Raw genomic sequence first — 23,614 nt, 5'->3', positions numbered from 1 at the left:
CCGTGTCGATCATACACCGAACTTGGCAGCTAGAGGCCCAGCTGACGCACTGGGATTTTGTACGTGGAATCTTTGGGACTTCAATATTTGTTGTTGTTTCTGGAACTGGAGAGGTAAGAGTTTTTGACGGGGGTGTTGGAGTGATTACTACTTTATTTCCATTTGGAGTTATTTACATNAAAAAAAAAAAAAAAAAAAAAGAAAAACTTCCCGGAAGGAATTAAGCTCGGTCATGGCACTTTAAATAGCATGTCTTGTCTGGCTAAACTAAATTATGATATTAAGTTAGTTAAAAATAATAATAATGGAATAAACTTGTTGTCTTTGAGCTCAGTGCTGTGAAAATTTTTCTACATAGTAAACAAACAATCCTTTAATTACGATTTCCGAGACTCTTACATGAACGGTCATTAAGAGGAACGCGGAACTATGGGCCACTTACTGTGTGAGTGCACGCAAGCGTTGTCACCACGCTTGGGCCGTTACTAGGCCCATAATTGGGAACGCGATGGGTAAATGGGCCGAGCCACTTGATAGTGTCGGATCGCACGCGACCCGCACGCACCTCTGCCCGCAATTTTCCACTGCGACAGGGTCACGACGTAGCATGTAGCGACCCACCAACCCGGATGGCGGTGCGCGTACCGCCTCGATTGTGCTCCGCTTCGCTGCTCCTCTCCGCCTCGAGATCCGAGACCAGCGCGGCCTTGCCCGCCGTCCGATCGATGTCGCCGTCGCCGTACACGACGCTGCGGGAGCGCGCGTCGTGCGAGCGCGAGATAAAGCGCAGCAGATTCATCGCCATCGCCGCCCCTGTCTCCGACGAGCGCTCCGCCCACTCCTTCCTCGCCGAGGTCCACCTCACTTCCTCCTTAGGGTTTCTCTTTCCTTTTTTTTTTTTTGTTTCGGACTAATTTGATCATTTAAGTATGTAATTGCGGATGAAACGATCGCACTTGCAAATTCTAAGTAATCTCTGCTAGTTTACGAAGGATCTGTGAGAAGTTGTTGTAAAAACGAAGTAACAAAGGATATAGAAATCGTTGACGATGTGATTTGGAATATGTTGCTCACACCTTTTCCATTTATTGTGTTGTTACGATTCATTGCGACTGATTTTGTTGATCTATAGCTGGCGCGATTGATTTTGTTGATCTATACCTATGATGGACAAAAATCTCTATCTTGTCATTTGTTTTTTTTTAGTTTCAATGAAAAGAGTGTTATTTGGTGCATTTTTATATCGCATTTCAACTTTATTAGAAACCGAAACTAGGTTGATTGTCCAATTTTCTGATCAGAATGAAATGTGCTCCATTTTGTTAATTCAGGTCAGGGATCCCCGTGCTACCCATAATTGTTGGGCCTACAAGGTTGATCATCTTTTTTCTCTCTCCTTTCGTGTCCGCTGTCTGCAGAACTTTTTATGTTGCAGCAATTTCTAATTTTCACCCCCTTATATATCTGTTTGTATAGCTTGGAGAACAATTTCGTTGCAACGATGACGGCGAGCCTTCAGGTACAGCTGGAAAGCCAATTTATTCTGCCATCGTTTCCTCTGGAATTGATATGGTGATGGTGGTAGTGATCAGGTAAACATTTTACTCTTAGTAGCCTCATTCACATCAAAATATCAGTATGCGTTCTCAGTTATCTGAAACTTCAATTATTCTGCAGTACACTTGAACAAAATTTTCATGCAGATGGTGTTAGACCCATTTTAATGTTACCAAATTTATCATATTTGCATTGGGGTGAGGGCTAGTAGTGTGTTGCATCTCAATAATACTAATTTTGTTGCATGGTTGTGTCTGCATATGTATGTAGGGAATTGCCTATATTGCGACTATAACTTCAATCTGAGAGAGATCAGGAACTCTTTGCTGTCATCTTGCATTATTTGCTTTACATCTCGGATTCCTTTAACATTCTCCTTGTTTTGCCTCGTGCACTATGTATAGATATTTTGGAGGAATAAAACTGGGGACTGGAGGACTAGTCAGGGCTTATGGAGGTGTTGCTTCAGAATGCCTGAAAGGTGCCTCAACTTGTATTGTAAAACCCAAGGTAGTGATCCTTCAACTGCAGCTCATATTTTTTTCCTTATATTTTTCTCTTGTTTCACGTGGAAAACTACAGATCATATCTTCTTAATTATTGTGTTTTATCTTCGTCTTAGGCTCCACTTGGTATGGAGGTACCATTTGATTTGCTGGGAACAGTATACCACCAGGTACTCATCTGACCTTCACTTAAAACTTCTGTGATGCATTTTGTATGGTAGAATCCTTTTAGTCTGAAGTTTCTTAATATGCTTCATCAAACGCAGTAGTCTAGCACAAATCCTGTAGTTTTTAATTAGCATTTCTTTTTAACAAAGTTATGGTCCGGTCCTTAAATTTGCTAGAACTGGATGCTTTATCACAGCTACAATCTTTTCAAGTTGAGGACATCAAACAGGACTATGATACTGGTAAAGATGGTGTAACTATGGTAACATTTAGAGTCGACTATGACAAAATTGAGAGCTTGGAGGACACAATTAACTCAACTTGCAGCCGCAAAATACAATTTTACAAACATTAGCTGAGATTGTAGTGACTGTGCTTTATATTACATTATTTAAGTGGCTAGCACTTTGTAGTTCATTGTTGATGTGCATCTTAAAGCATGTGTCTGTATTTTTTTTTTTCCTCATTATCTTCAGTAAGAATGTATATAAACTTATAGGTCACAGATAAGTAAGTGTTTTACGTTCTAATTGAAATAGGTTATCTGCCACTGTAATAGGAAGAAATGAATTGCTCACTCTTTGAGTTCTACTTTCATATCCTGAATGAATATCTCAATTATTATCAGAGATAGCCATATTGGTTTCAAGACCAGTATCTAGTTTTCCAGTGCATGTAAACAGTTAGGTTTCACTGTTGCATTATGCACAGTTTAAAGTGGAAACCACCTTTGTGACAACCGATTATTTTTTATTATTTCTTTCTTCTGCTATTGGTTAAGAAAGGTCATCGTCATATAGCTCTACTGAAAATTTAGTGTAGCTTTCGAACTTCCATCTTGATATTCGACCTTATGTATGTAGTATGAATACCAACAAAACACTAACAATGTAATGAAAGTACAATCAAACAGACCGGCGCCTAAATAATATCAGGCGCAAAATACAATCCTGACAATGCAAGAATAATAACCATGCATAGTAATGTGACAATAACAACAACTAATACAACACCATCAAACTAACAAAGAGAATAGGTCTCTCCCTGCTGCCTACTGTGTAATAATAGCCTTCAGGGGCTAGCAGTCGCAGGAGGTGGGGAGAAAAAAGGAATGAACGGAATCTGTACCCCAGGAATTGATGGAATTGTCTTCGGAATAGAAGGCATCGGGGGAATGCTCAGTGGAATAGAAGGAATTGTGGGAATAGCGGGCATTGGAGGCAATGTGGTGGGCACAATGATCGGGATCACAGGCATGGGTGGGGCAGCAAGCTTTGGTAGGGGAATAGTAGGCATTGGTGGCAACAAGGGTTTTGGGAGTGTGGCCGGAATGGATGGCATTGGAGGCATTTGGGTTGGAATTGTCGGTTTTGGTAGTGTTGGTACTGAAGGTACAGTTGGCACGGCCGGTGCGGATTCAGGTGCTGGAGTGTCTAAAAGACGGCGAGCTGCGAGGCTGTTATTTAGGGTTGCGAATGTAAGAACCAAAGCCAGGAGGAAGCTAGAATAAGAGGCCATTGGTGAAAGAGGTATTGATGCTGGGGAGTAATAGTTTGCAAGAGTTGATTTGGTTTGTTTTGATGTCTACCAAAGGAGAGATGGGCTATTTATAGCTATGGTGGGAAGGGATATGATGAAAAAGATTTATTGGTTGTTGATCTGCAGACTAGGGGAGCTAATGGGTTGTTCACCTTCTCATCCAATTTGAGGGGCAGATGAGAAAGGGATTTAGGAGTTGTTATTAGATCTATTGGTAGATTGCATTTTGTTGACTGTGTTATGTGAGAAGCTATCAGATTAGAAACTCTTTGATATCGGTTTCTAACTGCTGCTGATCACCAGAAAAAGAAAGATTTTAGGATTTCTTTCCAGAATTCCATTTCTTTTTTATAAATCATGTGGGTGCCAATGCGGTAGGTCTTAAGTTTAAATCTCACCAAGCTTTCATTTAATTATTTTTATTTAATTTATGTTTACATTTTGCATCTATTGAACATTAAATATTAGAATCCTGTTCTCTAGCAGTCTCACTTTCTAGAGAAAAATGGCTGTTTCACAGTTTGGCCGTTCTTAGGGCCTGTGTGGGCCTTTGGATGCATGACCATATTTCTCACCATATTATTTTTTAAAACTTTTTTAGAATATGATAAATTATCTAGAGCAGAAAACATAATTCTAAAATTTTACAGTGAACTAAATGAACTTCTAGGCAACAATGTACTACTACAATATATTACAAAATTACTTGGAAATAGGCCCTGGGAAACTATACATTTGGATTCATCAAGCATATAGAAACATTAAAGTATTCATTGTAAAGAGTCCAACTGATAGTCCATTCTATAGGCATTAGGTGGTTACTGGTAGTCTATATTAGGGCTTATGTTGAGAGCTATAACAGTAAGGTGTTCTTTTTGGAGTGGTGTTCATCCATATCCCTTACTCCTGTATAAATCCTAAAACAGCAACAATACAGATGCAGATAAAGTTAAGGATAACAAGACAACAAGGCTGTGTGATGCCAAATTTGCTATTTTTAAAACAATTATATCCTACTTTTTATCATAGTAATTTGAGCTTAAATCAGGCTCTACCAATTTACTTCCAACTCCAATTCAGATTACAATTCATGACCTGAACTTTGAAGTGATTTTGACAATTTCATAACTGCCGTCTAAGCTAATTGAGTGTTAGCATTTCAATTAAAATGATCGGGACAAATCCAGTTGAGACAAAATTAATATTAGCATTTCAACAGGCGATGCATGGTGTTGGACTATTTAAAGGAACTATAAACAGAAATTAAGGGGCTTGGATTTTTTTTTTTTATTTTTTGTTCACATATTCACAAGTTAGGGGGAAAAATGTAATAATAAATGGTATAAATTAAATAAACTTTTAATTATTGTATAGAATTTCTCAGTTGCGAATAACAACCAAATCACGCATACTTAGACCGTAGTATGGTGTGTTCAACTCAGGCTTTGAAGTAAATTTTAGATAGATGTATGTAATAGCATTCCAAAGCCTAAGCAAATTAGCACACATGCCCACGCAGATTTAAAGAGAAAATCTTTTTTATACCCGTTGTTATGGGAAGAACAACATTAATCAAAGTTTCATCTTATGCAAGTGCAAGAACAATTTTTTTTATTGGCACTGTTTGAGCATGATATTATCTTACTGTCTTTAATAATTAGTCTTCAACATTTTACATGGTTTATAGAATTATTAGGTATAAATGTTAAGCGAAACACTTGTTAGAAAACCTTTTCAGATTAAAAGAGCCCATACCATGTAGTTTTAAGTTTTGTCCTTGTCATTGAATCCACTGGAGGGCTTGGATTGTGCCGATGAGCTGCCACGCATGTGACGGTGGACTCCTGTCTATTATTGTTGTTATTTTTTAATCTCAGAATCGTTCTCACAATAGTAATTAAATCGCTTGCTGAAGAAATAATATATATGTTAAATACAAGGCATGTAGTATGAGTAGTGAGTACCTATAGAGCATTAACAAAGTAATGGAACTACAAGTACATAGGCGCCGTGACAAGCTCAGGCGCACTATACAATACTCACAAATACAATAAACCGAACCATACGTATAATATGTATAGCAACAAACAACAACAGCAACAACAATCCCCTCTCTTACTACTAAACATCATCACACTACCCAGACCATATATATCTCCCGTTCATGGGCTTGTCGTTGCGGGAGGTGGGGATAAGAAAGGGATGTGCGGAATCTGTAACCCAGGAATCGATGGAATTGTAGGCATAGGAGGAATGCTCTCCGGAATAGAAGGAATGGTGGGAATGGCAGGAATGGCGGGCATTGGAGGCAATTCAGTGGGCAAAGTGATTGGAATCTCAGGCATGGGCGGTGCTGCGAATTTTGGCAATGGAATCGTCGGAATGGATGACATTGGTGGTAGTTCGGTCGGAATTGTCGGTATTGGAAGTGTTGGTATTGAAGGCAGAGTTGGTACAACCGGTGCTGACTCGGGTGCAGGAGTGTCTAAAAGACGACGAGCTGCGAGGCTCGAGTTTAGGGTTGCTAAGGTAACAAGCAAAGCCAAGAGGAAGCAAGAATATTGAGAGGCCATTGTTGGATGAGGAATGTTTGATGCTAGGAATACTAGTTTGCAAGATTGATGAGTTTGCTTGTTGTGAGAACTAGCGCAGAGGAGAGTGCTATTTATAGATAATGAGGGGAGGGGATATAATGGAGTAAAACTGTTTGGTTGTTGATTTGTAGATCAGGGTTGTTCACCTTATGCATTTTTAGGGTTGTTTGTTGACTGTGTTTGAGAAGCAGCAGATTACCAAAATAGGAAAATTTCAAGACCATTTCCCGATTTCTATTTTATTTCTTACAAATTGTCTAGATGTAAGAGCAGGGGCTTTGTATTCAATTAAACTCCATCGGGCATGTATAATTTTGTTTGTAGAATTTAAGTATATATTTTGAGCCCATAAGATATTCTTGAGTCTAGTTATAATGAGAAGTATTGAATATAAAATATTTAAATAATATTATCTAACAATTTATAATTTTACAATAAAATGATTGTTTTATACTTTAGCCATTCTTAGGGCCTGTTCTACACTTTGATTGTATGGTCACCGTGCTCGCCATGTCTCTTTATTTGCTCAGAAATATATAATTGTCGTTGATTACTAGGAAGTATAAAAAATGCCTACAATAGCATAATATGTTTGCCTTTTAAGTCATACTTTGAAATATTATTTTTTGATTTTTTTTGGAATTCAATAAGTCTATGTAGTTGGTGAAAACATTATCCAAGGAGGCTATATTCTCTTATGCCAAATTTCTTACTCTCAAACCAAATCAAATTTAGCATAGTTTTCATCAAAGTAAGTTGAGCTTCAGTTAGGCTTATCAACTTGATTTCTCTCCTCCAGATCAAATTGAAATTCATGACCTAAACTTAAAAGTGATTGTGAGACTTCCAAAACTGTCATCTAGGTAATTGGGTTTTTACTTTGTGAAATCACATAGGTGACGAAAGGGTTAGGATATAATTAAGATGATTGGGCTGAAACCAATCGAGTCAAAATGAATACAAGTACAAGCAAATCAACAACACCTCCATGATCTATGGTGAATCAACAGTGCACACCTTCATGCAGGTTCGAGAAGTCTCTTTTATAACAATTATTATTTAATACAGAAATAATAGCATTTAATTGAAAATATCTGGCTTGCCTGTAAGTACAGAAACACAATTTTTTTTTTTTTTTTTTTTTTTTGCCGTCATTTCAACCAAAAGTTACTATATTGGTTTTACTTAGATTCACCACTATGATCAATACAATTTGTTTGCTAAAAATTAATCTTTAGTTTAAACGTATGGAAGACACCTCAAAAAAAGAATATGTAAAATTTAAAAACTATTTTTTAGCAGCTTAAGATTTTTAAGAAAATCTATTGTTTCACAAACAATGGATAAACTTCAACTTGGGATATTTACTATTCTGCAGTTCAAACGGTTGTACTTAATTATTCTGTAGTAAAGCACATTTTTTACTTTGCTATTCGGTGAGTCAAAAAATTGTACTTAATCTGTGATTTTATTTTAGTTTCACTATAAGAACCTATTGTTTAATAGAGTGTTGCCCTATGATTTTCAAAAAAAAAATTATTATCCTATTTAACTATAAATTTTCTGGTTGAAACAAAAATAAAATCATATGCTAGTTTAGTGTAACTTTTTAAATGAGTGGCAAAGTAAATATGCCCTATACAACAGGGAAAATATTGAAGTTAACCCTTTAACAATTACTGTATTGTCTTTACTTAGATACTTAACCATCTTAAGTAGCTTAGTAGAATTTGTTTGTTCTAAGTTCTATATGACATAGCTATTTTGTTGTCGGCCAAGAGACTCCTACTATTGGTGCATTTTGATCGAGTCTATTTATCTGCCACGTATGTGACGGTAGACTCACGTCTATTATTATTAAATAAATATTACTATCGTCATCGTCGTCATCATCTGCCAGTTAACCAGAATCGTCTATACAATACAAAACAAATCGCAAATGTACACGGGACAGTGCATGTAGCTAGTATGAATACGAATACAACACTAACAAGGTATAATATAAGTACAAGTATAGAGACAGGCACTGGAAAGCTCAGGCGCATAAAACAATCCTCACAAATACAACGAACCGAAACACACGTACTAATATCTATAGCAACAAGGAATTAACAACAATAATCCCCTCTCTCAATATTAAAACAACACCATGGCACTATTACATAACCAAACGAGAAAACTCTCCCCTTCACGGGCTAGTGGTCGCGGGTGGCGGGGTTAAGAAGGGAATGGGAGGAAGCTGAACGCCGGGGATGGATGGAATCGTCTTGGGAATAGAAGGCATCGGAGGAATGCTCTCCGGAATAGAAGGAATGGTGGGCATGGCGGGCATCGGAGGCAATTCTTTGGGCAAAGTGATCGGGATCTCAGGCATGGGCGGGGCTGCAAGCTTTGGCAATGGAATGGTTGGAATGGACGGCATTGGTGGCAGTTCAGTCGGAATCGTCAGTTTTGGAAGTGTCGGTATCGAAGGCAGAGTTGGTACAACCGGTGCGGATTCGGGCGCAGGAGTACTGTCTAAAAGACGGCGAGCCGCGAGGCTCGTGTTTAGGGTTGCTAAGGTAACAAGCAAAGCCAAGAGGAAGCAAGAACGAGAGGCCATTGTTGACTGAGAAATGTTTGATTTTTTTATGGTAAGAGTGATAGTTTGCAAGATGGGAGATTTTCCTTGTTGTGAGAACTAATGATGAGGAGATGAGCTATATATAGATAATGCAGGGAGGGAGTATAGTGGAATAAATTTTTTTTGGTTGTCGATCTGTAGTTTAGGGTTGTTCACCTTCTCATTCATTTTAGGGAGGTGGCAATTAAGAGATTGCAGTTTGTTGACCGTGTTATCTCAGTGGTTTTCTCAGATTAGAACATGTCTGATGGTGGATTACCAAAAGAAGGAAGATTTCAAAACCTTTTCCTGTTTTCTATTTTCTTTCTTATGATTTGTCTATGTCAGCACTGGAGGTGATCTTTATGTAGCAGTTAGGTCATATTATTTTTGTCTTAAGCTAATTAGATTTCTTATTTAAGAGAAAAGTACAATAAAATTTTAAAACAAATCGCGCTGGGGTAGGTAAACACTCGGGCACAATTTAATTGGTTGGGAATAATGCTAGTGTCTTATTCTTGACTTCAATTAATTAATTCCATCATGCTTGTAGTTTAATCTTTTTTTTTTTTCAATTTATAATTTAAGTACACATCTTTAGTCTATCAAACAGTTCAGTCCTAATGAAGAGTTTTATACATAAAATATTAAAACATTGTTTGTAAACAATCTAAAATTTTAAAGAAAAATTATTATTTTACACTTTAGTTTTTCTTAAGGCTTATTCTGGACTTTGAATGCATGATTGTAGAGTTCATCATAGCTCTTTATTTAAAAATGCTTATAGGAATGTAAATTTTATACTTCTACATCCAATAGTTGACAAAACATCTTTTGAATTTTAGCATAAAGAAAAGTTGATAAGAAAAGTAAAAATATATAAACCGCAAACTCTTTTAGAGTGCAAGCTTTATATTTATACCACACCGTGTATAGATAGTATTGCTCTTTTTTATTCACTCAGAAATATGTATTCATGATTACTAGGAAGTATAAAAAGTGTCTTCAACCGCATAATGTGGCTTTTAAGTTTTTAAGTCTTTTTTTCTTTTTTTTTTTTGAGAGAGAGATAGTTAGCATGTTTTCAGCTTCGTTTATTTCATTTAGAAATAAACTTAGCTAAAAAATATGAATCAGCTAGGATTCGAACTTAGGACCTTGCACACCAACCACCAAATCCTTTGCCACTTGCACTATGAATAGGCGGTAAGTCTTTTTTTTTTTTGAAAAGATTATTATTTTTATTTTTTGGAATACAGTAAGTCTACGTGGTTGGTGAAAAAGATTATCCAATGATTTTCATCAATGAGGTATACAAGCAAATCAACAACACCTTCATTGTCTACGGCTAATCAACAACACCTTTTTATAACAGTTATTCAATATTAGGAATAATAGCATTTAATTCAAAATTTTTATCTTGCTTACAAGTACAAAAACAAACTTTTTTTTTTTTCCCGTCATTTTAATATAAAATTACTACATTGTCTTTGCTTAGATTCTTTCCTACTTTATATGAATCAATAGACTTTGTTCGATATATATGTCTTTAGCTGATAAAATATTGTAAGTTCAGTTACCAGGGAGAATGTTGAATATGTAATATTGAACACATCAAAAAAGGAATATATAATATTTAAGCACTATTTTTTGGCAACCTAAGTTTTTGGAAAAAAAAAAAGTTACTACTTCGCATTATTTAAAAAATACTATGTTGTCTTTAATTACTGAAATTCCAAACTATTTTACATAGCTTAATGGAATCTGTTCGTTATAAATTTTATATGGCGTTTTTTTTTTTAAGAAAAAAATAGTATTCTATTCGCGTCGTTTATTTTTTTAAAAACAAACTTAATTAGAAATATAAAATAATTAAATTTAGAACTTAAAATTTCATATGCCAATGACAGCTTTTATTCAACTAGGATTAATGGTTGGCCGCATCGGTCAGAATTTGAGGATAGTTTTTCGGTCCAAGAGATTCGTACTGTAAATTTTAATTTTATCCTTCGTGATCATCGAATCCTTTAATGGTGCATTTGATCGAGTCTAAGAGCTGCCACGTGTTTGACAGTAGACTCGTGTGTAACCAAAATCGTCCTTGCGATACTAAACAAATCGCTCATGGATATATGTATACAATACAAGTAGCTGTACGAATACGAACAGAATAATAACAAACTATAAAAGAAGTACAAGTACGTACATGGACAGGCGCACTGACAAGCTCAGAAGCATAATTAAAACAATCCTCACGAATACAAACCGAACCGAAACATTACGTACTAATACTAATAATATCTAAAGCAACAAGCAACAAGAATAATCCCCTCCCGTAATATTAACACAACACCATCACACTATTACTTAACCAAACGAGAAAACTCTCCCCTTCATGGGCTAGTGGTCGCGGGAGGCTGAGATAAGAAAGGAATGGGAGGAAGATGAACCCCGGGGATGGACGGAATCGTCTTCGGAATCGAAGGCATCGGAGGAATGCTCTCAGGAATAGAAGGAATGGTGGGAATGGCGGGCATCGGAGGCAATTCGGTCGGCAAAGTGGTCGGGTTCTCGGGCATGGGCGGGGCCGCAAGTTTTGGCAATGGAATCGTCGGAATGGGAATGGATGGCATGGGTGGTAGTTCGGTCGGGATCATCGGTTTTGGAAGCGCCGGTATCGAAGGCTGGGTTGGTACAACCGGTGCGGATTCGGGCGCAGGAGTGTCTAAAAGACTGCGAGCCGCGAGGCTGGTGTTTAGAGTCGCTAAGCTAACAAGCAAAGCCAAGAGGAGGCAAGAATATTGAGAGGCCATTGTTGAATGTGGAATACTTAATCCTAGGAGCTAGTAATCTACTTTGCAAGATTGATGATATTTGCTTGTTGTGAGAACTAGCGAAGCGGAGATGGGCTATTTGTAGATAGTGCAGGGAGGGAATACAATTAGGGTGCGTTTGGTTCGCATTATAAAAATTATTAGGAATAAAAGATATCCGAAAATCTTATTGCTATTCATCCTATTACTAAGAATGTAGAATTCTTGTGTTTGGTTCGCACGGTAATATTAATTAGTCATGTTATTTAATATTACAAAAAATATACAATTAATTAATTTATTTAATTATACAATTAATTAATTTATTTAATTAATTAATTTTAGATAATATTACCAAAAGTTTCAACATCTTTTTAGAAAAAAGATAGAGAGAGTATAAGTGAGAGAGAGAGAGCATAATAAAAAAAATAGTACGAAAAATATAGTCGAAATTAGAGGGAGTGAGAGAGTTGAAATTTTAGAAAGAGAGAGAGAGAGAAAGAGAGAGAGAGAGAAAGCTCTAGGTTTAGAGAGAGAAAAAAGTTGAATTTTAGAGAGAAAAATAAGTTTAGAGAGAGATATAAGTTAGAGTGTAAAGAAAAATAATACCAATTAGCGCGGGTAGGAAGAAGAAAAGAGATTAGACATATATAATGTTACCCATCCACTTTAATATAAGGATACCCACCCTCCCTCAAGGGAATAAGATTAGTACTTTGGGGTGAATCTTATTCCCAAGTGAATCCAATATTACTAACTAGATTACTTAGTGCGTTTAGTCAAACACCGTCATATTTTTTTATTTTTATTGAATTATTAGAAATCTTTAAAAGATAGCGCGAATCAAACGCACCCTTAATGCAATAAAATCTTTTGGTTGTTGATTTGTAGACTAGGGTAGTTCACCGTCTCATCCATTTTCGAGGATGTGGCAATTAAGAGTTTGCTGTTTGCAGACGACTGCGTTATCTGAGAAGATCGCAGATAGGCAGATAATTAGAAACAGTCAATTTGATGGCGGTTTCAAAATTCAAACAGCAGCAGACTACCAGAACGAGGAAGACTTCAACACCTTAATTTTACCAATTTCTGTTTTCTTTCTTATAAACTGTTTAGGTGCCAGCACAAAAGATTTTGGGTTCAACAAAATTTCACCTAGCTCGCCTGCAGTGTACATGTTGTTTAATTTCCTTATGTATAATCAAATCTGCACCTTGAATCTGTCAGACATTCGGCAATCCAAATATGATTAAAATATTAAATTATCGTTCTCTAAAATTTTCAAATTTAGATTAAAATGATTGTTTTACATTTTTGTCTTTCTTAGGATCTGTTCCAGACTTTCGATGCGTGGCCGTCGTACTCGTTGTATCTCTTAATTTATTATGGGGAGTATGACAAATGTTTATTAGCGCAAATTGTGCCCTCTTAAGCCATTTTTTAAAAAAATTTTACTATTTTAAATTTTTTGGAATATGATAAATCTATGTTGTTGGTGAAAAACATTATTCTAGATTTGAAAAAAATCTTGCAGTGGACTAAATCAAACTATTAGGGTACAATAGTATTAAAACAAAAAGATTCTCGTACAACACAATTTATTAGGCGATTATTAGTTTCCCGTCTCTACAGACATCAAACCCATGGAGATATAATAAATAAGGTGTAATTAATTTTTAGTGTGGTGTGCATCCATTTCTCATATTCCTACATAAATCTTAGAATAAATTGCACATTGGGGTGCTCCAACTAAAAGGGCGGTGATATTTTAGTCTTCAAATTTTAATTTATTACAAATTTTGGCTCAAATTTTTTAAATTATTGCAATCAAATTCTATAATCCAACTTAGTTGACTAAATATTGATATATCACTAATGTAGAGGTGATATATCAATGCTATAATTGCTTATAGACTAATAATTAAAATTTCACATCACTTTGATGTTAACGATGCGTTAAAATTTAGTTAACTAAGTTAGACCATAGAAATTGATTGCAATAATTTTAAAAATTTCGTCAGAAATTATAATAAATTAAAATTTGGAAATTAAAATACCACATATCTCGTAATTTTGAGAATCATAAATGCAGATAAAGTTAAGAATGACAAGACTATAAGGCTGTTCTCCCATATGCCAAATTGTTATTGTTAAACCAAATTAAGTGTCCCATATAATTTTAGCATAAGTTGAGCTTAAATTAGGATTATTAATTTGATTTCCCCCTCCGAATTAAATTAAAATTCACAACCTAAACTTAAAAGGACATATCATGAGATTCCGGAACAGCCAATTAACCTTAATGAATGTTTACTACTTGAAAGGACATATCATGAGCATGTGATTCAGTAATTGTGAAGCAATATTTTTTTTTTTTTTTTGAGAGATAATTGTGAAGCAATATTAATAAGATGACAAAAAGAATAGGATACAACTAAGATGATTTAGACTGAAATCCAATTGAGTCAAGATCAATACAAATGCAAGCAAAACAGTGCACACCTCCATGTGTGGATGTGAGGAAAAGTCTTTTATTGAGCAGTTAGTTATTCAATATAGAAATAAGATAGAAATGTATAGAACTTATCTAAACTATAATCCATTTTGATTTAGTAACTCAACACTTCAAATTTTTGACTTTACTATTCAATCTTTTAATTTGTTTAATTTGAGTTAGTCAACGACACTTTAATTTTAAATTTAAATGTGCAGTTTATCTTATATATATGCTTAGTTAGCTAATATATTTCATACAATTCTCGCAACTAAAAATTTATTAAAGTAGATAATTAATTAGTTTAATTTTAAAGTTAAAGTGTTATTGACTGGCTCAAATCAAAAAATAAAAAATTGCATAGTAAAATAAAAAAAATTAAAGCATTAAATAGCTAATCAAATTCAGATAAAAGTTTGCACGTTTTGAGTTATAAATAATAATATATATCCAATTAACAATTTTCATCTTGCATGCAAGTGTACTTAATTAACAATTTTCATTTATGCATTACTATGTTGTGTTTGCTTAGATTCTTCATTTGTTTGCTATAAATGTTATATGGCACAGCTGTTAGAGAAAAAAATATATTTTTCGAATTTAAGAGATTCGTACTTAATTAAATATTTTATCCTTCGTCATCGAATCCATTCATGGTGCATTTTGATCGGGTCTAAGAGCTGCCACGTGTGTGACAGTAGACTCATGTGCAACCAAAATCCTCCTTGCAATACAAAACAAATATTTCATGGATATATATATATGAATGTATGTATGTACGTATGTATGTATACAATGCATGTAGCTTGTACGAATACGAACAGAACACTAACAAAAGTATAATAGAAGTACAGATACGTACGTGGACAGGCGCACTGACAAGCTCAGGCGCATAAAATTACAATCCTCACAAAATACAAACCGAGCTGAAACATACGTACTAATAGTATTATAGCACCAAGCAACAACAATAATCCCCTCTCTCACTATAAAAACAACACCATCACACTATTACATAACCAAACGAGAAAGCTCTCCCCTTCATGGGCTAGTGGTCGCGGGAGGCGGGGATAAGAAGGGAATTGGAGGAAGATGAACGCCGGGGATGGACGGAATCGTCGTCGGAATCGAAGGCATCGGAGGAATGCTCAATGGAATAGAAGGTATGGTGGGAATGGCAGGCATCGGAGGCAATTCAGTGGGCAAAGTGATCGGGATCTCAGGCATGGGCGGGGCCGCAAGCTTCGGCAACGGAATGATCGGAATGGACGGCATTGGTGGCAGTTCGGTCGGAATCGTCGGCTTTGGAAGCGTCGGTATCGAAGGCAGGGTTGGTACAACCGGTGCGGATTCGGGCGCAGGAGTGTCTAAAAGACGGCGAGCCGCGAGGCTCGTGTTTAGGGTTGCTAAGCTAACAAGCAAAGCCAAGAGGAAGCAAGAATAGTGAGAGGCCATTGTTGGACGGGGAACGTTTGATCCTGGGAGCTAGTAATCTACTTTGCAAGATTGATGAATTTGCTTGTTGTGAGAACTAGCGAAGAGGAGATGGGCTATTTATAGATGGTGCAGGCAGGGGATACAATGCAATAAAATCTCTTGGTTGTTGATTTAGACTAGGGTAGTTCACCGTCTCATCCATTTTAGGGGATGTGGCAATTAATATTTAAATTAAGAGATCAGCAGCAGATTACCAGAAATTAGGAGGATGACTTTCAACACCTTTTACCAATTTCTGTTTTCTTTCTTATGAACTGTATAGGAGCCAGCACAAAAGATTTTGGGTTCAACAAAATTTCACCTAGCTTGTAGTTTTGTTTAATTTTCTTCTGCATAATCAAATTTGCATCTGGAATATATCAGACATTCTGGAATCCAAATATGATGAAAAGTGTTGAATAGAAAATTTTAAATATCGTTCTCTAAAATTTTAAAATATAATGATTCGATCGGTTAGCAATGATAATTCGTTAGGTCCAAACAATCGGCCCAAAATACTTAAGCCTAGTTATTATTACTTGCGTGTAGATCTCATATAAACTGATCAGAATCGGTTTCCCACCCGATGTGGGACTATTGGGACGTTACATAAAATTTAGAATAAAATAATTGTTTTACATTTTTGTCTTTCTTAGGATCTATTCTAGACTTTAGATGCGTGGTATATCTCTTAATTTACTATGGGGAGTATGACAAATGTTTATTAGTGCATATTGTGCCCTTCAAGCCATTTTTAAAAATATTACTTTTTAAAATTTTTTGGAATATGATAAATCTATGTTGTTGGTGAAAAATATTATTCTAGATTTGCAAAAATATTGCAGTGGACTAAACAGAACTCTTTAGGTTACAATTAATAGTATATAAAAGAAGACTCTCATACAACACAATTTATTAGTTGATTATTTGTTTCCCGTCTTTACAGGCATCAAACCCATGGAGATATGATAAATAAGGTGTAATTAATGTTTACAGCGGTATCCATCTATATCCCTTACTCCTGCATAAATGTTAGAATAAATTGCACATTCAGTCCTCCAACTATGAAGGTGGTGACACTTTGGTCCTAAAACTTTAATTTGTTACGAGTTTTGCCTCAAACGTTCAGAATTATTATAATCAAATTTATAATCAAATTTAGCTGACTAAACATTGATATATCGCTAATGTAAAGATGATGTAGTAATACTGTAATTGATGATCAATAAATAATTAAAATTTCACATCACTTTTATGTCAACGATGTGTTAAAATTTAATCAACTAATTAAATTAGATTGTGAAATTTGATTGCAGCAATTTCAAAACTTTAGACCAGAAATTATATATAAATTAAAATTTGAAAACTAAAATATCACTCACCTCATGGTTTGAGGACCAAACTTGCAATTTAAAGGTAAATGCTGATGGAGTTAAGAATGACAAGACTATAATGCTGTACTCTCATATGCCAAATTGTTATTCTTAACCAGATTAAGTGTACCATAATTTTATAAAAGTTGAGCTTAAATTAGGCTTATTAATTTAATTTCCCTCCGAATTAAATTAGAAGCCCTGACCTAAACTTAAAAGTGATTTTGAAGATTCCGGAACAGCTAGCCATGTAACAGTTGGAACATAATCGCTATAAAATAAAAAATAAGTGAGAATTTGATTGCAAAAAAAATATATTAGGGACTAAAGTAAAAATGGTGCAAAAGTTGGGACAAATGGTGCAATTGATCCTCAATTAAAAAGAAAAAAAGAAATGTGGGACCCACAAAATCCCTGAATAAAGGGAGCTCTTCTTTTGATTCCCAAATCATATATTTATAAATTTTAAATATAAATTGAAATATCAAAATCAAATAAAAAATTTGTTTAAAATCAAAATTAGATTCAATTTAAAATTCAAATTTAAAACTTAAAATTTAATTTAAATTCAAACTTTAAATTTAAATATAAAATTTTAATTTTTATATGCGACCCACAACCCATCAAAATAAAAAGAAACTCGATTTAAAATTTTAATTTCAATTTTAAATTTAAATTTTTATTTTTATTTTTGATATTCGGCCCACAACACTTCAAAATAAAAAGAATTAAAAAAGAAAAAAAAAACAAAAAAGAGAGAGAAAGGAGTGGGTCCCACAGGAAAAAAAGCAAAAAAAAAAAAAAANCGCGCGCGCGCCCGCCCGCTCGCCCGCACCCTGCCCCCCCGCGCACCCGTGTCCCTCGCTCCCGCCGCCACATGGCGCGATAGGGAACCTCCGGTTCCAATTCATAAGTTTATAAATGTGATTCAGTGAATGTGAAGCAATGTTAATGAGAATGACAAAAGGAATAGGATACAACTAAGATGATTTAGACTGAAATCCAATTGAGTCAAAATCAAGACAAATACAAGCAAAACAGAGCACACCTAGTGGATTTGAGGAGAAAGTCTGCTTTGTAAGGAGTTATTCAATATAGAAATAAGTTAAAAATGTATTGAATTTATTTAAATTATGAATTATTTTGATTTAGCAATCGAACACTTCAAATTTTTAATTTTACTATCCAATCTTTTAATTTCTATGATTTGAATCAACTTTAACTTTAAATATGAATGTTTTGTTTATCTTCTATGTTTAATTAGTATCTTTCATACAATTCTCGCAACTATAAATTTATTAAAGTAGATAATTAATTAGTTTAAATTTTAAAGTTAAAGTATCGATTACTGACTCAAATAAAAAAAATTTGAAAGATTGGTTAGTAAAATTAAAATTTTAAAGCATTGAATATTTAATTCAAAACATATGGTTCATAGTCTAGATAAATTTTGTATTTTTCTATGTAGAAATAATAACATCTAATTAACAATTTTCATCTTGCATGCAAGTGTAGGAAGAATTAAAAAATTTTATGCACTACTATGTTGTCTTTGCTTAGATTCTTTATTTGTTTGGTACAAATTTTATATCGCATAACTGTCAAAGAAAAAATATTTTTCGAATTTAAGAGATTCGTACTTATTAATCATTTTATCCTTCGTCATCGAATCCATTAATGGTGCATTTTGATGGAGTCTAAGAGCTGCCACGTGTAGACTAATCGCTCATGGTCATGGATATATGTATACAATACAAGTAGCTTGTACGAATACGAACAGAATACTAACAAACTATAAAAGAAGTACAAGTACGTACATGGACAGGCGCACTGACAAGCTCAGAAGCATAATTAAAACAATCCTCACGAATACAAACCGAACCGAAACATTACGTACTAATACTAATAATATCTAAAGCAACAAGCAACAAGAATAATCCCCTCCCGTAATATTAACACAACACCATCACACTATTACATAACCAAACGAGAAAGCTCTCCCCTTCATGGGCTAGTGGTCGCGGGAGGCGGGGATAAGAAGGGAATTGGAGGGAGATGAACGCCGGGGATGGACGGAATCGTCGTCGGAATAGAAGGCATCGGAGGAATGCTCTCAGGAATAGAAGGAATGGTGGGAATGGCGGGCATCGGAGGCAATTCGGTGGGCAAAGTGGTTGGAATCTCAGGCATGGGCGGGGCCGCGAGTTTTGGCAATGGAATCGTCGGAATGGGAATGGATGGCATTGGTGGTAGTTCGGTCGGAATCGTCGGTTTTGGAAGCGTCGGTATCGAAGGCAGAGTTGGTACGATCGGTGCGGATTCGGGCGCAGGAGTGTCTAAAAGACGGCGAGCCGCGAGGCTGGTGTTTAGAGTTGCTAAGCTAACAAGCAAAGCCAAGAGGAGGCAAGAATATTGAGAGGCCATTGTTGATGCTCGGAATAATTACTAGTTTGCAAGATTGATGAATTTGCTTGCTGTGAGAACTAGCGAAGAGGAGATGGGCTATTTATAGATAGTGAGGGGAGGGGATATAATGGAGTAAAACTTTTTGGTTGTTGATTTGTAGATTTGGGTTGTTCACCTTCTTATTCATTTTGGGGGAGGTGGCAATATTTAAGAGAAATTGAAGCTTTGGTTCTTCGAAAGGTGGTTTATGGTTTGTTGTGTTGTGTTGACCCAGTAATTAGCTATGAGAACGTGAACTCATTGACGACGGTTTCGTTCATTATTCTTCGCATTTGTTGGGATAGAATAAAGAAAGATATATTTTAAGGCTTATTTCCGCATATTATATATGTAGCTTGCTAGTTTTATATATCATGCTGATATAAATATGTGCTGGAATAATTTGGTCAGCAGTTGCAAAGCTTATGTGCCACAAAAGTGTATTATAAACAGAAAAAGTACAGGAAAATGACCTAACTTTAAAAGTGATTTTGAAGATTCCGGAACAGCCATGGAACATCAATGAATGTTTACTACTTGAAAAAACATATCATGAGTATGTGATTCAGTGATTGTGAAGCAATATTAGTAAGATAACAAAAAGAATAAGATAAATGAACGAAACGGGTAATTAACGTGCTACTTTTTTCTCAAAAAAAAAGAAAAAGAAAGAATATGATACAACTAAGATGTTTAGACTAAAATCCAATTAAATTAAAATTGATACAAATACAAGCAAAACTATGCACACCTCCGTGAAGATTTGAGGAAAAAGTACTTCTTTGTAAGCGGTTAGTCAATATAGAAATAAATTATAAATGTATAGAACTTATCTAAACTATGAACCTCAACCAAATACTTCAAAATTTTGATATTACAATCAAACTTTTTAATTTATTTGATTTGAATCGGTCAACGACACTTTAACTTTAGATTTGAATGTGTCTTCTATTGTATAGACTTAGTTAGTATATTTCATAAAATTATCGCAATTATAAATTCTTTAATGTAGATAATTAATTAGTTTAAATTTTAAAGTCCAGTGACATTGACTAACTAAAATCAAAAAAATTGAAAGTTTGGATAATAAAACCAAAATTTTAAAGTAATAGCTAATTCAAAATGTTACATTGTTAATGTGAGTTTTGTACATTTTTATCTAGAAAAAATAACATCTAATTAATAATTTCCATCTTGCATGCAAGTATAATTAAGAACCAATTTTTTTATGCATTACTTTGTTGTCTTTGTTTTGTTGTCTTTGCTTAGATTCTTTATTTGTTTGGCATGAATTTTATGTCGGATATCTGTTAGAGAAAAAAAAAACTTCTTTCAAATTTCAGAGATTCGTACTTAATTATTTTATCCTTCATGATCATCGAATCCCTTAATGGTGCATTTTGATCGAGTCTACACGTTTGCGACAGTACACTCATGTGCAACCAAAATCTTCCTCGCTATACTCAACAAATCGCTCATAGATATAAATATAGAACTTAGTTTTTATGCTTTTAAAAGTATCAAATCATTGATACTGGTAAATTTTAGCCTTTAAATTAAGAATGTGCAGTTAGGATAATAGTAGTGCTTTAGGGTTGAGTAAATAATTAGTTAAATATTATGATCTAACGGATAAAAATAATCAAAAGAATAAATATGACAGCAAATTAAATACTTACAAGCAGTAAGTACTTTGTACTTTTAAAAGCAGCGTAGCCAGACTATATATATATATATATATATATATATATATATATATATATAACGGAAGCTCTATCATTGGAAATAACTTATGAGTACAAAGTGCACTATACTCATAAAAGTATAGTNGAAACTTCGAAACACCAAGAGATTAGTGCTTCTAAAAGTATTCTAGCTGAATTGTAGAGTTGAGATAAAGATGGTAGGTGGTAGTAGGTGGAAGAATGTTTGATCCAAAAGGTTTTAGTAATTAAGGAATAGATCCAATGGATAGAAACTTCGAAACACCAAGAGATTAGTGCTTCTAAAAGTATTCTAGCTGAATTGTAGAGTTGAGATAAAGATGGTAGGTGGTAGTAGGTGGAAGGGTGTTTGATCCAAAAGGTTTTAGTAATTAAGGAGTAGATCCAATGGATAGAAACTTCGAAACACCAAGAGATTAGTGCTTCTAAAAATATTCTAGCTGAATTATATATATATATATATGGAGCTAGACTGGTATACTATCGGTAACACGGTGGTTTTCGTGCTACTAAATTGTTTTCAATGATACAGCTTTCAAATCGACGATCAGCTCCGTTAGATTTAATCTACACTATCAAAAGTATTTGAAAACTAAATTTCATAATTTTTCGATATCATTTGGCTAGTAATCAAACGATCTCAAAATTGACAATTTTAATGATAGATATGATGCATGTGTGAATTTAATGGTGTAAAATAATTCAAACCTTATGAAATTTTTATAGAAAATTTTTTTCACTATTTAAAGTAATATCAGTACCTCTGATTTTAATTCAAATCTTTTATCATTATTTTTTATAAGATTTTTATTTTCAGCCTATCATTTTTAGACTATTCGTTTGATAGGTAAATAATACTGAAAAATTATAAAATTTAATTTCCAAATACTTTCAAGAGTGTGTATCAAGTCTAACGTACGGAACTGATCGTCGATTTAAAAGCCGCATCATTAAAAACAACTTGATAGCACAGAGGCCTCCGTGCTACTGATAGTATACTAGCCTATCTCTCTCTCTCTCTCTCTCTATATATATGTATGTATGTATGTATGTATGTATGTATATATACATACAATGCAATGTAGCTTATACAATTACGAACAGAATACTAACAAAGTATGTAATAGAAGTACAAATAGGTACATGGACAGGCGCACTGACAAGCTCAGGCGAATAAAACAATCCTCACAAGATACAAAACCGAACTGAAACATTACGTACTAATAATATCTATAGCAACGAGCAACAACAATAATCCCCTCTCACACTATAAATACAACACCATCACACTATTACATAAACAAACAAGAAAACTCTACCCTTCACGGGCTCGTGGTCGCGGGAGGCTGGGATAAGAAAGGAATGTACGGAATCTGCACCCCAGGGATCGATGGAATCGTCTTGGGAATAGAAGGCATCGGAGGAATGCTCTCCGGAATAGAAGGAATGGTCGGCATGGCAGGCATCGGAGGCAATTCGGTCGGCAAAGTGGTCGGGATCTCAGGCATGGGCGGGGCCGCGAGTTTTGGCAATGGAATCGTCGGAATGGGAATGGATGGCATTGGTGGTGGTTCGGTCGGAATCGTCGGTTTTGGAAGCGTCGGTATCGAAGGCAGAGTTGGTACGATCGGTGCGGATTCGGGCGCAGGAGTGTCTAAAAGACAGCGAGCCGCAAGGCTCGTGTTTACGGTTGCTAAGGTAACAAGCAAGGCCAAGAGGAGGCAAGAATATTGAGAGGCCATTTTTGATGCTCGGAATAATTACACTAGTTTGCAAGATTGATGAATTTGCTTGTTGTGAGAACTAGCGAAGAGGAGATGGGCTATTTATAGATATTGTGGCAAGGGGAGATATTAGGGAGTAAAACTTTTTGGTTGTTGATTTGTAGATTAGGGTTGTTCACCTTCTTATTCATTTTGGGGGAGGTGGCAATATTTAAGAGAAATTGAAGCTTTGGTTCTTCAAAAGGTGGTTTATGGTTTGTTGTGCTGTGTTGACCCATTAATTAGCTATGAGAACGTGAACTCATTGACGACGGTTTCCTCCATTATTTTTCGCATTTGTAGGGATGGAATAAAAAAAGATATATTTTAATGCTTATTTTCGCATATTATATATGTAGCCTTCTAATTATATATCATGCTGATATAAATATATACTGAAGCAATTTGGTCACCAATTGCAAAGCTTATAAGGCCACAAAAGTATATTATGAACAAAAAAAAAAAGTTCTAAATTATGGAGAGTGGAACTGCGAGTCCATTTTAGGTATCAGGTGGTTATGGCTATTCCTAACTTGTCTAAACATTTCATGGAGGTTAAT

The 23,614-nt window shown here is 34.9% G+C and overlaps 6 protein-coding genes across 7 annotated transcripts; 1 reads left to right on the top strand and 5 right to left on the bottom strand.

Annotated features, from left to right (window-relative positions):
• LOC109704999 (IMPACT family member in pol 5'region) lies at positions 259 to 2,880 on the top strand. Of its 2 annotated transcripts, none has more exons than XM_020225774.1 (6): positions 259 to 854; positions 1,332 to 1,373; positions 1,477 to 1,592; positions 1,962 to 2,067; positions 2,180 to 2,233; positions 2,408 to 2,880. In XM_020225774.1, the coding sequence occupies exons 1-6, from the start codon at positions 630 to 632 to the stop codon at positions 2,486 to 2,488; spliced, it is 624 nt and encodes a 207-aa protein (XP_020081363.1). In that variant the 5' UTR covers positions 259 to 629; the 3' UTR covers positions 2,489 to 2,880. The 2 variants fall into 2 exon arrangements, with proteins under 2 accessions (XP_020081363.1, XP_020081357.1); XM_020225768.1 differs by having other exon boundaries at positions 280 to 854; positions 2,428 to 2,880.
• Positions 3,088 to 9,028, bottom strand: LOC109727819 (vegetative cell wall protein gp1-like). Its single transcript, XM_020258008.1, has 3 exons — positions 8,556 to 9,028; positions 5,936 to 6,496; positions 3,088 to 3,815 (listed from the first exon to the last, which is right to left on the bottom strand). The coding sequence occupies exons 1-3, from the start codon at positions 8,964 to 8,966 to the stop codon at positions 3,303 to 3,305; spliced, it is 1,485 nt and encodes a 494-aa protein (XP_020113597.1). The 5' UTR covers positions 8,967 to 9,028; the 3' UTR covers positions 3,088 to 3,302.
• On the bottom strand, positions 11,326 to 11,910 carry LOC109725410 (lysine-rich arabinogalactan protein 19-like). Its single transcript, XM_020254596.1, has one exon. The coding sequence runs from the start codon at positions 11,777 to 11,779 to the stop codon at positions 11,360 to 11,362; it is 420 nt and encodes a 139-aa protein (XP_020110185.1). The 5' UTR covers positions 11,780 to 11,910; the 3' UTR covers positions 11,326 to 11,359.
• Positions 15,076 to 15,819, bottom strand: LOC109725418 (RNA-binding protein 12-like). Its single transcript, XM_020254608.1, has one exon. It carries the CDS (start codon positions 15,726 to 15,728, stop codon positions 15,315 to 15,317), a length of 414 nt encoding a protein of 137 aa, XP_020110197.1. The 5' UTR covers positions 15,729 to 15,819; the 3' UTR covers positions 15,076 to 15,314.
• Positions 18,885 to 19,613, bottom strand: LOC109725788 (vegetative cell wall protein gp1-like). Its single transcript, XM_020255147.1, has one exon. The coding sequence runs from the start codon at positions 19,544 to 19,546 to the stop codon at positions 19,127 to 19,129; it is 420 nt and encodes a 139-aa protein (XP_020110736.1). The 5' UTR covers positions 19,547 to 19,613; the 3' UTR covers positions 18,885 to 19,126.
• On the bottom strand, positions 22,386 to 23,081 carry LOC109706566 (vegetative cell wall protein gp1-like). Its single transcript, XM_020227487.1, has one exon. The coding sequence runs from the start codon at positions 23,031 to 23,033 to the stop codon at positions 22,614 to 22,616; it is 420 nt and encodes a 139-aa protein (XP_020083076.1). The 5' UTR covers positions 23,034 to 23,081; the 3' UTR covers positions 22,386 to 22,613.

The sequence above is a fragment of the Ananas comosus genome, linkage group 2, assembly GCF_001540865.1.
Source record: "Ananas comosus cultivar F153 linkage group 2, ASM154086v1, whole genome shotgun sequence".
Taxonomy (NCBI): domain Eukaryota; kingdom Viridiplantae; phylum Streptophyta; class Magnoliopsida; order Poales; family Bromeliaceae; genus Ananas; species Ananas comosus.
The sequence above is the reverse complement of the archived record's forward strand: the minus strand, read 5'-3'. Positions and strand labels throughout refer to the sequence as shown.